The sequence below is a fragment of the Cupressus sempervirens genome, chromosome 2, assembly GCF_028749045.1.
Source record: "Cupressus sempervirens isolate cs-2001-9-10 chromosome 2, ASM2874904v1, whole genome shotgun sequence".
Taxonomy (NCBI): Eukaryota; Viridiplantae; Streptophyta; class Pinopsida; order Cupressales; family Cupressaceae; genus Cupressus; species Cupressus sempervirens.
Genome location: NC_143119.1, coordinates 392,019,800 through 392,036,563, shown reverse-complemented (window position 1 = coordinate 392,036,563; position 16,764 = coordinate 392,019,800). Strand labels below are relative to the sequence as shown.

Below are 16,764 nucleotides of genomic sequence, written 5' to 3'. Positions count from 1 at the left end.
ATACATAAATTTATATTTATAAAATTTTGTCCATCATTATCTATCCCCTTTTTCAAATTAAAAAAATTCTAGCAAGTCCTGTTTTATTTAAAATTTATTGTTTTTATTTAAAATTTATTATTTTTATTTAAAAATAAATAGAAAGTTTAAATTACTGTTGTAAACTACAGAACAATACCGAACAATACATAACAGCAACAATGCCACTATCAGAGAATACATTATAACTTGCAGAACAGTAATACAACATAAAGCTCACTAGTAGAGAGAGCTCAAAAAATTGATCACTTCAACTGGCCTATCCCTAATTTGACTTCCCAAACAAATCACTTCAGCAAGTCACATCTGCTGTCTGCTGCTTGTCATTTCCTTCGGACTGATTATCATTCACACATTCCGTATGACGACCAAAATCGTATCCTCAGAATAAATTGAAGATTAAAACCCGTCGGCACTCTGACATATGGGTCCAATTACTCGTCATATTTTGACATCACATAACGAACAAAACAATTTACATGGCGGCCAATTGGGAGTTGCACTGTGTGACGCAAAAGCAGACAAATTTGTGTGGTGGCACTGGCCATCAAACTTGGATTTTTATTCCCTTAACTTTACAGAATTTGAAAGCTGTGTGATGAAGTGGAAGATTGCTATTTGTTCTGCCTTTTCCCATCTCAAGATTCTGTTTTGTTAGTTTTCTTCAGCTCACACTTCTACAGAGGCGATTCAATAATCTTATGAGCATACAATCAGGTTTATAAGTTGATTGAATGCGATTTTTCCATTTGACCTACAATGGAGAGAGGTGATTCAATTCATAGCGATGGACATGAGAATGATACGTTAGACCCACTTCTTGCAAAAGAGGACAGAGTTGTATTTGGGGATGAGGAAGATGAATGGCAGTGCAGTAAAGATCTAGTGTGGGAAGAAGTAAAGAAACAATGCTGGATAGCAGGGCCTATGATATTAGTGAACTTGTTACAGTTCGCCTTGCGGGTGATATCTGTTATGTTGGTGGGGCATTTGGGTGAGCTTGCTCTCTCTAGTGCATCCATTGCTACTTCCTTCGCTAATTTCTCAGGCATCAGTGTGTTGGTATGATTTAAAACGCCTTGCTTTGCTTTGGTTTGCTTTTGTTGTAAGAGTTTATAGTTTGAATGCTTTCCTGATGTCTGGTGTCCTTATGCTTAATTGCACTTGTTCCTGTTGAATATGATTCCGTAGATTTTGAACTAGCAAATGGCTTTTGTAAAGGTTAGAATTCTAAGACATTAAATTGCTCTGTTTTATAGATGAGCCATCCCCTGCAACCCATATTTGATGCTTTTTGGGGTCTTGAACCGAGTAAATGTTTCGTATGCACCGCTGAAGCAAATTGGTCTAGCGATTAATCAGGCACAATGCTTGCTTTAAAGTTTTTGAAATGGGGTTTCAAGTTAAGTGGCTTTGGGGAAATTGGTGACCAACCAGCTTAGAATCCCAGCTAGATGGGTAAAAAATTGTTAAAATGGGTAAGGATTTATTACACGTGGTCCCCAATTATTATGTTGTTAATTATGTTCTACCATGTTTTACAGAGTAACTTTTGGGCTAATTTTTTAAGGGACGGTAAGGGAAACTTATTTTTAAAAATATTGAAATGTTTAAAAATAAAATAAAAATTCAAATATCATTAAAGCATTCATGATAGACATTGTAGAAGCTTAATATATAAATTTGAATTTGTTGGAATCATTTGCTGTTGTACAAAAAGTTTGGAACTGGTAGTGTCAGATACAAATGTCAGATTTAATCCGGTCTACAATATGACTCCTCAGCACTGACTGAGCCTTCAAACACCTAGTGAAGGGAGACTCGAACCCATGACCCAAGGTTTCTATACTACTTGCTGGAATTATTTGTTGTTGCATCAAAAGCTCAAACTGTTAGTTCTCCAAGAATGTGCTGACCCCAAGTCAACAATCTCAATGAAATTGAAATATTACCAAAATATTGATAAACAAATTAAGAAAACTCAAATGTTATCATTATGAATATACATATCTATTATATGATCGTTTACCCTTTTTTGTGTGAGCTTAGTAACCTACCGTCTGCTGTTGCGTGGGCATACACGGTCAACAGTGTAATTGCATTTTGGCAGGACCTTTTATATATATTGAAGCAGGGAAATATGCCAGATTGATGGATAGTTGCCGGTCTGTTATGCTGCTCTTCAACCCCTTGTGAGATTTCTCCAGTCTCACAGCATTATCTTTTCCATGATGTCATGCTCTGCAATTACTTTGTGTTTCCATGTTCCCCTGTGCTGGTTTCTAGTATTTAAGAGTGGATTAGGGAGAAAAGGGCTGCCTTGGGAAAAAGCACATGCTTCAGCACCGCGTAGGATAACAACCCTAGAGTTCCAATTTTTTGTACAAATTTCCCCACTAAATTACTATCGAAGCCATTCAAATTCTCCATATAGGGAGTAAAGCTGCTCTTTGAAGAATTCTTCGTATTTCGTTCAATCTTGTTGCAATCTCTTTCCATATGGAGTAAGACAAGTCTTTTGCAGAATTCTCCATATTTTTTACTTACAATATCCTCCCATATTCACCCTCTTCTGATTTGTCTCTCACCTGCAACTGCCCTGGAGTGAAATTTGGAAACTCTAGATCTAAAGCACGGTAGGGTTAAACCAAAGGGGAAACTGTGCGAGGGTAAGAAAAGAGGTGGAAATGTGAGTGGAAGGTGGGGAGAGAAGCCAAGACATGAGGAGGGAGCTGTGTGCCGCAAGTGAAAGAAAGGAATCCTGATCTCATCAAATGCAATATGGTAATTCTTGGAAATGCCTCAAGAAATTGACTCTCACGGACTACAGTAGTTGCAGGTTACAACAAAATGAATTCGTTGAAATTGAAGGGAGTAGGTATGCCCTGTCGAAGGATATGGACTCCCATAAGAGTAAAAAGGGTATAGGAACTTCGTTAGGGATGAGTTTACAGAAATCTTCCACGGAAATGGATGGAGGAGGAGATTGTGGAGCTCTGCTAATCCAAAACAAATCATGGTAACCAGCTACGGCCGGGCCTTTGTTAAATAGGCAGGAAACAAAGGCAAAACATTGTGGCGGCCATTAAAGGAGATCCAACGCAATATTGAGCGCACCTTCTTCGGCCATAGGGAAATCTTCAGCTGTTTATTTGTTACCTAACACACTTTGTCGTTGAACCGTTGAACTGAATTGAAGGATTTTAACTTGTCAATCAAATATGTTTTTTAATTTCTCAATATTATTTTTAAATAGTTTAGTCATGTAAATTAACAATGCAATTCATGAGACCATTGGCTTCTATAAATTGTGGAGGTTAAACTTTTAAGCATAAACTCCACTTCAACATTCATGGGACCTCCCACTTTAAAATTATCCTAAAAAGTCTCACTAGCACCTGCTCAATGTTTATAGGAAGCCCCCTCCATGAGACCGCATTAGATTACAACTTTGAGCTAACTCTTTAACTTTTTTTCAGGTTAGCATTTTTGTAATGAATCTTGACAATCAAACTATTAGTTTCGTTGATCTTATCTTTGTTGAATAAGTTGTCAAGGTTGTTTTCTTTCAAACTAATTTTGTACTAAGTCTGAATATCAACATGCATTGTGCACTCTATGACAAAGTGATATTCAATCTCAATTGCACATGTTTCATAGAATCTAAAAATCCTTTCTTCCCACTCCATGTTGGGCCTTTTCCATCTACCCATCATTTTATTGACATGTATGAGACCAAACAATCTAAGGGACTGCACTTCATAAACCTAAACTAGTTTCATATTATTTTCTATGTCAACCCTCTTGTTACGAAGTTTTATCAAAACTTAGTGGTTTTGTGTAGTCTTAACTCATCTAACAATTGATGAAGACAACCCTCATTCAAGTTGTTCTCGTATTGTTCACAGATATCCTAGTATGCAAAACATTAAAAACTAAAGTGTCTATTTCTTTCAACACATCCTTTACTACAAAAAATACACATTTTTTCATTTCAAACCTCTTTGGGAACCATCCATCTACCTATCTCACACCGCAGATGATGAGATCGATCTAATTATGTATTGTGCCACCAACAATCTAGCTTCATCTTTGAGTGCCACCCATATATAGTCTCTATTTTCATGACCCAATGTGGGATTGAATTCTTTCACTTAATGGTATTCTTCCCTCCCCATTTTCATTGTCCACATGGTAGTCTGAATTTTTCTAGCACAAGTCTTTTTATCTCTTCATTGGTATTGGGACATTTTTGTATGTCAATGTCACATTTATTCAACCATGCCTTGTTCTACCTCATCCACATCTTCCTTTCATAAACTAATCTCTCAGTGACCACTAACTTGGGTTGATGGTGTTTATCCATATTTTCAGCTTTGTTTAAATAGCTTAAGAAATGGATAACCAGTGAAGCTTCTATCAAGAGCATACCTACTTCAGCCAAGAAAATCTCATACAAAATTATTGATTTGATTTTAAGGCTAGTAGTGATAAGATGTTTTTGTATTCTTTCAATGTGTTTCTACTTATGGTTAGAAAGGTTACTTCCCAAACCTTATAGCCATATAACACAACTAAAGTGACCAATAGGTCAAAAAGAGTCTTCCTGGTTTTCCAATCCCATAGTTATGCTTGTCTACACTCATTTTGAAGCAAGAAATAATTTCTCCATTCCCCTTGCATCTATTTATCTCTACAAGTTTCTCAATTGCACATATTGTGAAATTCAACTCTCAAGTATTTATACTCCTCCAGAAACCTCAAGCATATTTCTTTCAAAGAGGAAATTAACTTGTCGCTTCTTCCTCTTTAAAGAGAAAATCATGATCTTATTCTTGCTAGTGTTCACCTGCTTCTTAACTTACTAACAAAAACTCTCTCATGCTCTCAAGTGTTCTCTCATGTCCTTAGTTGTTTATGCAATTAAAATGAGATCATCTACATAAAGAAGTAGCTTCACACACACCTAGTAAGTTAGATGTTCTCCCCCATAGTTTTGTTCAGCCATTCTTCAAGTTTATCTATATACAAGCCAAATAGGTTGGTGAGAGAGGAAAACCCTATTTTACCCCAATATCATTGCCAAAACATTCTGGCACACCTTCCTTTCTCTTGACCCTAGCTCTAACTTGCTCACAAAGTCTATGTACCATTTCTCTAAGCTCATTCAAAATCGTGAGTTCATTCTTTTTCAAAGATTATCCTAGGAATTGTGTCAAATACTTTTTGGAAATCTACAAAATAACAGAAGACCTCTTTGCCTTGAAGATCCCAAACTTTCTCAATAAGGTACCTAAGACTGATGTTGTGATTGGTGGTAGAGTGGTTAGGTCTAAATCCAATGTCCTCTTTCACTCCTTTTTTTTTTTTCTTTTCTACCCAATTTTGTTTTTGCACTCTATCATGCCGCCAAATAATTTACTAGGAAGTGGATTGACCATAATCATGTGGTATTTAGAAGAATTATTAAGATCACCACTCTTGTAGATATGTATAACCAAGAGTTCCATAGTAGTGTTAATTCTTGGAGGATTACTTTTGTCTGCATCCACTCATATATGTGTTTCACATAATCAAGACATTGCTTATCCATAATTTATTGTTTTGTTTTTACTTTCTCCTTTGTTGAAGTTCTCTCCATAATCCCTTAGGATTGTGATTACCCAAGGAAATTGGATCTTCACTCCTTGAAATGACATAACTTTCCTTTTTAGATTTTATGAAGTTATCATATATTATTTTTCTTTGATTTTCTAGATCCATTCTTTTTTATTGTTCTTATTGTTGCCTAGCATTCTTCATCATATAAAGGGTTAGATGGGAAAGTGTTGTTTATTCCTTTCTTAGGTTTTGCACATTTCTAAATCTTTATACATTAGTAGAACAAGTAGGTCATTGCAAATGTAGTCATAATTTTCCCATACTTCCTTATGTGGAGAACCATATTTTTCTATTTAAAGATGATAATTGAAAGCACCTTCTATTTTCTGAGAATTATAGTCAAGTACAAATTCCAAATTTCAAAAGAAGTGTCATGTGATCAAATTTTAGTTCAAAAGGAGAGGTCCTGATATTAAAATCTAACAATTAAAAAGTAGAATCTTGAGAATACATAATGTAGTCCATGATGCTTTATCCATTCTTATATGTTTTATAGGATATACCTCTAGAACCTGGCCAACCTAGCATAACATTCCATATAACCAAATCATACAAGCTCTAAACACCTAGAAGCTCAACCTTGAAGCAAGACACATTCCCTTTCCTATCTTGTGAAGTCATTTCCAAAATATGTTTTTTTATTTTTTTCTAACCAAATTGGATTATCATCTTTGTTAGAAACTTGTTTAGCCCTCCCTTCGAGATTCCTGAGAAGGGCTTAACTGCTTCCTATGTACTATAAGTTGAGTGGTTGTATCGGGCATTGAAAGTTCATTCTTTTGGTGCAACGACAACCCCACTCTAACAAGTTGTATCAGAGCATGGTCACAAGTTTGAATCCTTAGACCCTCTAGTAATGCTAAGGAGGAGATTGTTAGAAACTTGTTCAATGCTCCCCTTGAGATTCGTCACAAGGGCTTAACCGCCTCTTGTGTACTATAAGTTGATTGGTTGTATCCAACATTTAAAGCTTGGTCTTTTAGTGCAACGACAACCCCACTCTAACAATCTCCTCATTTTTTTGATAGATAATCTCCTCCTTCCTTGTTGTCCAACTGAATGGCCTACTTATTTTTTGTCCTTGCTTTGAAGTTACTATTGGCCAAAAATACCTACCTGCGAAGGATTGATTTCAAAATATTTAAACTCACCCAACAGTCACAAGATTCAATTTTATATTATATGTTAAATCATGAAGTCACGACAAGATGATATGGTTCAGATCTTGTGATAGCTCATGTATTGGGGGATTGTCGAGCGAATCAAGCAGTGATAAGATGCTACGAGGCTCGTATTGGTCAAGTGGTCAGGTTTTCCTAACATTGCAGATAATCAGGAGATGGTAAGCCAAAGAAAGGTCTTGCCTAATGTTATGACAGTAAGCGATCATAAGATCGTAGGTGCCGCAAGGATATGTTCTGATACGATGAGGGTCAACTATCGTAGGATTGTGGGGTTGACTTCCTAGGTTGTCGATGCTACGAAGGGGAAAGTTGGTCATATGATCTTAGAGCCATAAGGTCGCAACCACAAGTGAGGATGCCTCCTGAGGTCATGACAAAAGATAGTCAAACCATGATCGTAGGATCGCAAGGTTTATTGCCACAACTCTTGATATCATGATGGACTGTGATCATAAGGGTCAAATCAACCATGTCGTGACATCGCAAGGAAAGAATAATGGTACCTCAACCTTACTCCAGTGGTGTTAAGGGTTGCCCTTCTACCATGAGATCATAGGATCTTGTTGCTATTGAAGGATCGTAAAGAGAATGAAGGATGAGCTCAATGCTACAAGGTATTGGCAATAGTAAGATTATAGAAGTCAGGGTTATGAATGAAAGGTAATATAAAGGGTTTTAACCACAATTGACACTCGTAGGATCATAAGTTCATTGTTGACCAAAACATATAAGAATTTTACCCAACTGGACAAAGAGGAACTCCCAACCAATTAAGTAGTAAGAAAGGTATAGAGCAATAGTTGAATATGGTTGACCTATGCTTTCCATCTAATTTGGCAGGTTGATGATAGGGGAAGCAACTCTTTGATGATAGATCCAATTTTTTTGATCTCATGTAACCATTTTCATCGTTCCTCAGGCATGATAAATGCAAAACAACACTCCATCATCACCTATTGATCCATCTATTCAATCAAAAGTTAATGGTCGCCGTTCTTGTCCTCTCAAAGATTGTTTGGTGGATAAGTGATCTTCTCACATCTAGATTGTGATGTGATCAGATCTTTTCCAATTTTTGTAGTAATTATTCTCTGTAAAGTTGAATGTAGTGGTTGAATTTTAACTTAGGGTGGAAGTTGTCTGAGTTATGCTTACACTATAAAAGCAAATGTTGTACTCTTTCTTAGGGTCATATCTTCTTTGTTTCTCTAGTATTGCCCTGACATGCTACTGTAAATTCTCTCTTTGCCTCTAAATTATATGACATCTTGTCTTATCTCCTTCAGCCACCGATGTACCATGCAAGCTTTTTCTGCCTCTCTTTGATGTACTATGGATATCTATAATCTACATTAATGTATCTCTTTTGGCCTATGAATGATAAGAAGTAAAGCCTTTTTTTTCTTGTTTCACTCATTTGGTTGTTTGATCTGTATGTAGCTAATAGATTAAAGCAAGTTTGAATCCATATATCTTTGGATTGTCATGATAATTGTACTATGCATGTATGGGCAAAGATTAGTCTAAACACCCTATTTTGGTGCATCACCTCCTTAGAATAGATTAGGTAGTTACTTTTATGTATTCCTTCTCCCTTTTCTCTTCAAGAGTAGTTTAAGTGCATCATGATAGTAGAAGAAGCCAACCTTCTCTGGAGACTTAACCTCATCGTTCAAGTCCCATAGCTTGGAGGTTGTTTCCATGTTTCACAAGGTTGTCCTTAGGAAAAAACTTTGGACAAGGGTATAAGCTTTTGTGAAAAAAACTTTTGGCACACCCGGTGGGACATATATTAAAACATTTAAAGTTCAATCGCATCAAGGAAGGATTCCATGTTCATGCTAAGGGGATAGTACCGCCTTTAGTATAAAGCCTTCAAGAGGCTCATTCATTCAAAGGTACTTGGCGACTCCAAGTTTCAAGAACAATTTGGTTTCAGGCCAAAGTTGTTGTGACTCATGCCCACGACACACACAAGGGCATCTTCCAGAGGTAATTTCCAATACTAAGAGATTTCTTGTTCTAATCCAAGAAGAAAGGATAGGGTATCTCTATCACTAGTTAGGAGTGCGACAATAACACATACCCCTGCAAGATCCATCTCCACTCCTATTGTTAGGTCTCAGCCTAGAATACCATCTGCTCATATCAATAGATCACTTGCTTACATGGCTAGAGCTCATGCTTTTGCCACCTTTAATGGTAGAAGCCCCCTACTATTAGCCCAAAGGCATGACATACACGTATCAAATCTTAAAAGTATACCTGAGTTTACTAGTGAAACCTCCATCTCCTTGGTTGAGCATATTCAAGAGGTGTCTAACATCTGCAATATTCATAGCATCACTAAGGATGATGTAGCAGTCAAGCTTCTAGCCTCATCCTTGAAAGGGAAAGTGCTACAATGATAAAGAGGTTTGCCTCATAACTCTATCGCTGATTGGGATCAGTTAGGGGCAGCCCTATGCAAGCATTTTGAGGATAAAAGTGATCACATATCACTTTTAGAACAACTACCAACTATCAAGAGAACACCCCATGAATGTATGATTGATTTTAATTATAGATTTTAGAAGACATGGGATAGAATATCTATTGCAGTGAAGCCTTCCCCTAGTAATGCATTCTTGTATTACCTCAGAGCCTTCAACAGTGATATTGCTACTACTCTACAATCTATGGGAGGGGACACTCTACCAAATGCTTATGAGGTTGCCATAAGAGTGGAAAACATTTTGATATAGGGAGGGAAGTTAGCTCCAAGGCCCCCAATGCCTTTCTTCCCCAAAATGCCCAATCATCAGCCTATTATAGCCCCTATTCATATTTTCTCTACAAGTCAACCTCTTATTGTGGTCCCAATAGCCTCCACATCCTCTAATGGAGTTGATAGATTGAGGCCATGATGCAGACACTGATGTAGAATGCGGATAGGAGGATGCAGGATCAAGAAAACAAGATGGAGGACAATAGTGTAGTAGTACGAAGATGGGAAATGAGTTCTTAACTATGAAGAGGCAGCAAGCTCAAAATAATAGGCCTCTCCAACTCCAGAATCAAAGTTCCATTCATGGTAGACCCCCAAACTAGAGTCATGTCCCCTACAATCAAAATAGACGTATCAACCACCCCCAAACTTCAAACACCAACCTAAATAGGGCTTTAGTCCCTTGGAACAATCTTGCCCAAGATCAAGATTTTTTCCCTTCTTGTAACTACTCCTATGGATATTGCATGTGTCAAAAGGAAGAATCTTACTTAGCATTAACTGTATCAGAGCAAGCAGTTGCCTAACAACACAATGTTATTCAACCTGCTAACACCTTTTAGCACGGTGGTTGTTCTTTCATGAACCATCTAGTGGAAGAGCATTGTAATGTAAACTAGGATTCATGTGTTTACAATACTAGGAGCAAGAGAAGAGCCATGGAAGAGGTTACTCCTCCTCATCCTAATCAGGCTTCAACATCAAGTGTAGTGACTCATGTACAAACAATTTCCCATCAACACACTGCTAATCAACTTGCTAATGCTCCTTGGAAACAAAGACAAAATGATAGTAGAGGAGATGTGAATGACCCTCAAGTTGTTCCATTGCAATCTTCTACATCAAGGGCTTCTACCAAGACATCTAATGCATCTTTTAGTGTGGTAGATCAAATGAGGAAGACCAATGTGAAAATTTATATGTGGGATTTCGTTGCTACTATACCATCACAAAATAGGCTACTGCAGTAGGAGTTGGAAAGCATTGAACTCAGAGATCAGCTGCCTAGCATGGAAAATGCTGTGAGTTTGATACAACCATCAAAGGAGGTAGAAAAAAGTAAAAAGGTTAGACCTCCTGCATTTTATGTTTCTCTGATTATAGGAGATAAGCTAGTCCACAACTGCATGATTGATTCAGGGGCTAGTAGTTCAGTAATGTCCAAATGTGTTGCTGATATTTTAGAAGTTAAATATGAACCCATTGTTAAGGATGTATTGCAGTTAGATGGTAGTAATTTCAAGACTATGGGAATCCTTATAAATGTTGAAATGGCCTTACATATATTCCCTCATTGTACTATAGTTCAAGATATATCAATTGCTGAGGCTAAGCTACACTTTTCCATTTGTCTTTCAAGAGATTTCACTACCCAAATAGGTGGTTACATATCCTCTAATTGGTCATACATGTTTTTTAGAATTAGATATGGAACCAAAGCTTCAATCAAAGTAGAACCATTAGCCCTCCATCATATTGAGCCCTACAGTCCTAATCTCATCAATATGAACTGCGCCATCCTAGAAATAGATGAAAATGACACAACAAATTCCTCTTAGATGAGTGAGCTAATGCATATCAGTTTGATCCTATATCAGAAACCTTTGAGATAGGCCTTGGTACTTATTGTATATTAGAGAAAGATACTCTCATTCCTAACCTGATAAAGAACAAAGAAGACACAAGTGGGATATGGGGTATGTAATTTGATGGATCAAGAAATAAAAATGGATCAAGGGCTAGTGTGCTCCTACACTAGAAAGGTATTACTTCTCATTTAGGCTTCAATTTAGTTGTACCAATAATGTGGCCAAGTATGAGGCATTGATTCAGGGTCTCTTACTTTCTCAAAAAAAAGGAATTCAAGTCTTAAGTGTATATGGATATAGTGAGCTAGTGGTCAATCAGGTGAGGAATCAAAATGGTTTTCTCAAGTCTTATAAACATAGAGTTTGGGATTTGCTTGAAAGTTTCAATGCCTTTAATATTTAGATCATCCCTAAGAAAGGCAATAGACATGTTGATATACTTGTGGCAATGGGTGCATCTTATGATGTCCCAAGAAGCCATAAAGATAAAAAGAGACAAAAGACTAAAGTGGTGGTCAAACCTGCTATGCCTGATAATAATATCAATTGGCAGGCCTTTGAATCTGATGCACAAATTGTGAGTTTCTTGCAGAATCAAGTAGAGCTCTTAGATAGAAATTAGTCGAGATTGCATGGCCCATATGGCGATCAAATCATCAACCTCAGCTCAAATAAGTTGCCTAAAGGTCTCATTACCTTAGAGAGTATCTTCAATCCTGATGACCAAGCAAGGGATAGAGTCATGAATCTTGCTGCAAACAAAGGAGATCATATGCTAGTTGTAGTTGCTGATGGAAGGATGCTAAACATGGGGAAGGTATGTTCTAAAACCGAGCAAGAAAGTTTTGTTCATGTATGTCAAGAATTTAATGATGTATTTTCTTGGATATATGATGATTTAAAGGGTTTTGACCCTAGTCTATTTCAACATACTATAGATCTAGTTGATAATGTCAAGCCTGTTAGGCAAAAGTAGAGATCAATAAATCCCAAGGTTGAGCCACTAATGAGAAATGAGTTGTCCAAATTAATTGAAGCCAATATCATTTTCCCTATTAATCACTCCTCTTGGGTGGCAATCCTTGTCCCTATTAGGAAAAAGAATGGAGAAATTAGACTATGTGTAGATTTTAGGGATCTTAACCAAGCCTCCCTTAAAGATCACCATCCTCTCCCTTCCATGGAACAAAAATTGTCCAAGGTTAGTGGTTCAGAGAGATTCTCTTTCTTGGATGGATTCTTGAGTTATAATTAGGTGTTAGTCAAAGAAGCTAATAGATATAAGACTGCTTTCACTACCAAATGGGGCACCTCTGCCTATAGTAAAATGCCTTTTGGACTAACAATTGAAGGTGCCACATTTCAAAAGGCAATGGAGATGGCCTGCAAAAACATGATTGAAAGGTTTGTGTTGGTCTACCTTGATGATATCACAATATATTCAAAAGATGTAGAAGAGCATTTTGGTCATCTCAAACAAGTGTTTATAACATGTAGAGAGTATGGAGTATCTTTGAATCCAAGCAAGTGTATCTTTGCCACTAATCAAGAGAAATTATTAGGAAAAATTGTATCTAAGGATGATCTGACCATTGATCCAGAAAGAAAAAAGGCAATACTTGCCCTTTCTCTTCCTAGTCACTATAAGAATTTGGTATAGCGATGATACCATGAATAATTTGACTTAGGGAAAAATAATGCCAAGATCAAGAAGCACAAGACTTAGCACAATATGGACCAAATGATGTATGATCATAACAATATGAGAATGAATAACTAATTCTTTGGATATCATATTATACAATGATATAAAGCCATCTAGAATGGCTAGGAGTTAGCAAAGTGATAAGTCTCACAACTAAGCACATGTCCACCAAGAGTGGATTATCTTCCATTGAGCACAAGAGCTTGTGCGATGATGAGAGGATAAGATTTACATAGGTGTATCTTGTAAAAGATGTTGTAGACACCATGTGCTGAATTAGAGTGCGAACAATTGTGTTGTCTACATGACAACTCAGTTGATTATGCAAACTCCTATGTTGTAGACACCATGTGTTAAAATGAGTTGCTAACTCCTATGATGTCAACAAGACAACTCATATGAGTACGCATACTCCTAATTGTCTACATGAAAACTAATAAAATAATACACTAACCTAAGTAAACTTAAGTAAAGTGTAATAATAATTAATTATTTACACTAACACCCCCCCTTAAGTGCAACTTAGGGGAATGAACTTAAGCTCACAAATGCATGATGGGTTTTGGCTGCTAGGCCATGTTAGATACCCATGTACAAATGCAATGAAATGCAATCTCTCTAAAAAAGGAGAAAGAAGGAAAACCTCATGGGAAAAATCCTCCCCCAAAAAGAGAGATAAGTACAATAAAGAAAGATGCATGTATGGATGAAGTAATCAAGACCACATCCCCCCCCCCCATTATGACATACATCATATGTAGTGAAGGATTTCCTAATGATAAGTGCTTGAAGACAAAAGAGAATTCAATGTCAACAAGCAACATTTCTCCATTGAGGAAGAAGATACACCAAGTATAGGTGCAAGTATACTTCCCATTGTGGATAGGAAGATGGATGAGGAATCCATCCTTTGAAGTTTGCTCATATGTTGACAAGTCCTTGAGGAATGTAGGTGCCACAAGCCAATCTAGTGAATACCCAAAAGAAGGTGGCAAACAAGGTAACATGTCCATGTATGAAAGTGAATCAACCTCCAAAGACAAGGAATTGTCCTTATAGGAAGATATGGGAAGAGAAGAAATGTAGCCTCCCCCTAATGATGAATGCACACCCATGAAATAAGCTCCTTGATGACTGAAGAAGCAACACCATGAAAATTGAATGAGGTTCCTCCTTGTAGGAAGAAATGGCGTCATAGGTGTAGTAGAGAATGCTCCCTAACTAGTAGGAAGAATCCTCAGAAGATATGATGTCTGAGGAAACTAGAATCCAATCTCCAAAAACTGATATGTCTCCTCTAAAGTAAAATAGTAATCTCCATCTATTGAAAAGAAGTGTCCACAATCATGTCAGTCTCAAAAGAAAGATCAAGTGGTTGAGGGTCAAAGTGTTCCCTCACAACAAGTGAAGAAGAAGTCTCCTCAACAAAGAGAAGATGGATGCCATCAATAATGTCTCCCACATCTTCAATGTAAGACTCCACAAACAACACTACAATGTCTGGAAGTCATCCCATGAAGCTAAAATGGGAAGACATGGTATTTCTTGCTACATTGAATATGAGCATTTGTGGCTAGAACTGGATTAGTAGAAGCAACATGAGCATCAGGAGGTAGGATCTCAACTGGAGTTGTAGGTACCATAACTGGAGTGATTGGAGGTAGAATGTCCTCTAGGAATGGAGGAACTATTGGATCTCCATATGCTTTCCAAAGAGCCATCCAAAGATCATAAGGTTCATTGACCTTTCTAAGAACATCAAAGCAATTAGAATTGATACTGAAAAAAATGGCTGACACAATTATGTGAATAGGTGTTAGATTAGTGTAAGAGGGTAGTTCTTTGGAACATAGAAAGGGAAATAATTCCTTATGCTCTCTTAGATGATCAATCATTAAAGCACTCCATTTGTGATAGTTCCCCCTCGTCCCCCTAATGTATGATTGGGCACTTTATACTTAGTATGATTACAATAGCCACTTGCCAATTTAGGCAAAAGTGGTCTTCTAATTTTACTGTTGACAACCTCCTTTTGAAGTTCAAATCTAGAACTTAACAATTTAGCTCAGATGTACAAATTTTTTGAATTTTGATCAAAGCAATACAATGCAAAAAATGACCTATTTCTGAAAGTGGTATTTCTATCCACACAAGCTTATAATCTGATTGTAGATTTGGAAAGTAGAAAAAAAATTAAGTACTCTAAAAAAAAAAAATGGAACCTAAAAATGTGTCTAGATGAGCCCGTATGGAGCATTTGAAGTTGCAAAATGCAAGATTGGATAGGTACAATTGCCAAAAACTGAATTTTTTGACAAATCCATGCACCAAAACCCAAAAATAATTGCACCACTAAAAAATTCAAGAAATTCTAGTCAAAAAAAAAATTGCACTTGATTTGGAGTTTGGATGATTGAGATATGGCCCCCCAAAGTTGGATTGTCAAATCAAAACTGCATATGGTGAGGGGTCTTCATAGGAAACTACAAGGTTAAATTTGACGTCCAAATGGTCATTGTTGTAGTGCAATATGGCCTGCTGATGACCGTTAGACAACCATCAATTTTAAGAAAATGAGAAGATGATGTTAGCAAAATAAAGACTTGTCCGGATGACGTGGCAGTGTCATACGATGATGTGTTAGATTCATACTGTATGGATACTAATTGTGCTTGCTAATGTGTCAGATTACATAGCTTGCTAAGTTGGCGCTGACTTGGATTTGATGTGGCAGATCGTACTATTGATTTGTCACTGCAGTAGCAATGCTCTGTAGACGCATCTAGGGTGACTAGATACGACGTGGTGGACAGTTGGACATGCGTTGAACACCTTGTGGAGGGTCGTAGCAAATGCTACATGGTAGGAGCAGTGGCTAATGTTTGAGGGCAGCATCGGGAAGCTTTGGCAGTGATTGGCGGGAGTTTGTTGCTAGTGGGGAAGCTAACACTAGCAAGAAGGATGTCGGCTGGTGGTGTGTGTGGGACTTTAGTCCCACATGCACCACTATTAAAAAATTTGTAGTGTTTTAAAAATTTTATCCCTTAGAGTTGATTTGGCTAAGAAGCTACAAGTATATTTGATGAGAATGACCGTCGAGTGATGTGACGCCAGTTTGTGAGTGTAGTCTACCAGTTTGTGAGTGCTGTCGTGGAATTTAGAAATGTTGCCAGTATGAGGAATATTTTACAAGTGCTAGGATTTGACCACCCACTTAGCCTACAAAAAAATTCTCCTCTACAGTCCTGATGGCCAAATATTTTTCGAAAACAAAAATCCAAAAATTGTAGAGAAATTGCAGAGACCAAAATTAAAATATGCAAATCTAAAAACTAATTTCATAGATCTAAAGATCATACCAAATTCAAAAATCGAGCCTTTAGGTTTTGGTTTGCAAAAAGAATTTTCCTCAAATTTGACTATAGCCTAGGGTAGGCAAATACATAGTCAAAATTCACTGAATCGATGCTCTAGACGCAATGGCGAGGTCCACTTTGGCTCTAGATGCTCCTAATAGCTGCAAATACTCTGGATTTGAATTCAAGTCCTTTGAGAGGTGAAGGAAAAATGGTCTCCAATGGCTATGGAATGAAACTCCTATGGATTTGATACCATGTAAGAATTTGGTATAGCTATGATACCATGAAGAATTTTCCTTAGGGAAAAATAACACCAAGATCAAGATTCACAAGACTTAGCACAATATGGGCCAAATGATGTATGATCATAACAATATGAGAATGAATAACTAATTTTTTGGATATCAAATTATTCAATGATAGATAATTTCCTCATGTACATACACACTAGAAGTGCATG

General features: G+C 37.1%; 1 protein-coding gene across 3 annotated transcripts in view; it reads left to right on the top strand.

Moving 5' to 3' along the window:
• Positions 1-628: 628 nt before the first annotated feature.
• LOC149572779 (protein DETOXIFICATION 16-like) overlaps positions 629-16,764 on the top strand; it is an 88,394-nt gene continuing 72,258 nt past the window's right edge. For 2 of the 3 annotated variants that reach the window (XM_089813852.1, XM_089813853.1), the window contains exon 1: positions 630-1,101. In XM_089813852.1, the coding sequence (XP_089669978.1) occupies positions 799-1,101 (303 nt within the window). In that variant the 5' untranslated portion in view covers positions 630-798. Of the gene's footprint in view, positions 1,102-16,764 lie in introns of all 3 variants that reach the window. The other variant, XM_089813851.1, reaches the window with a different exon arrangement.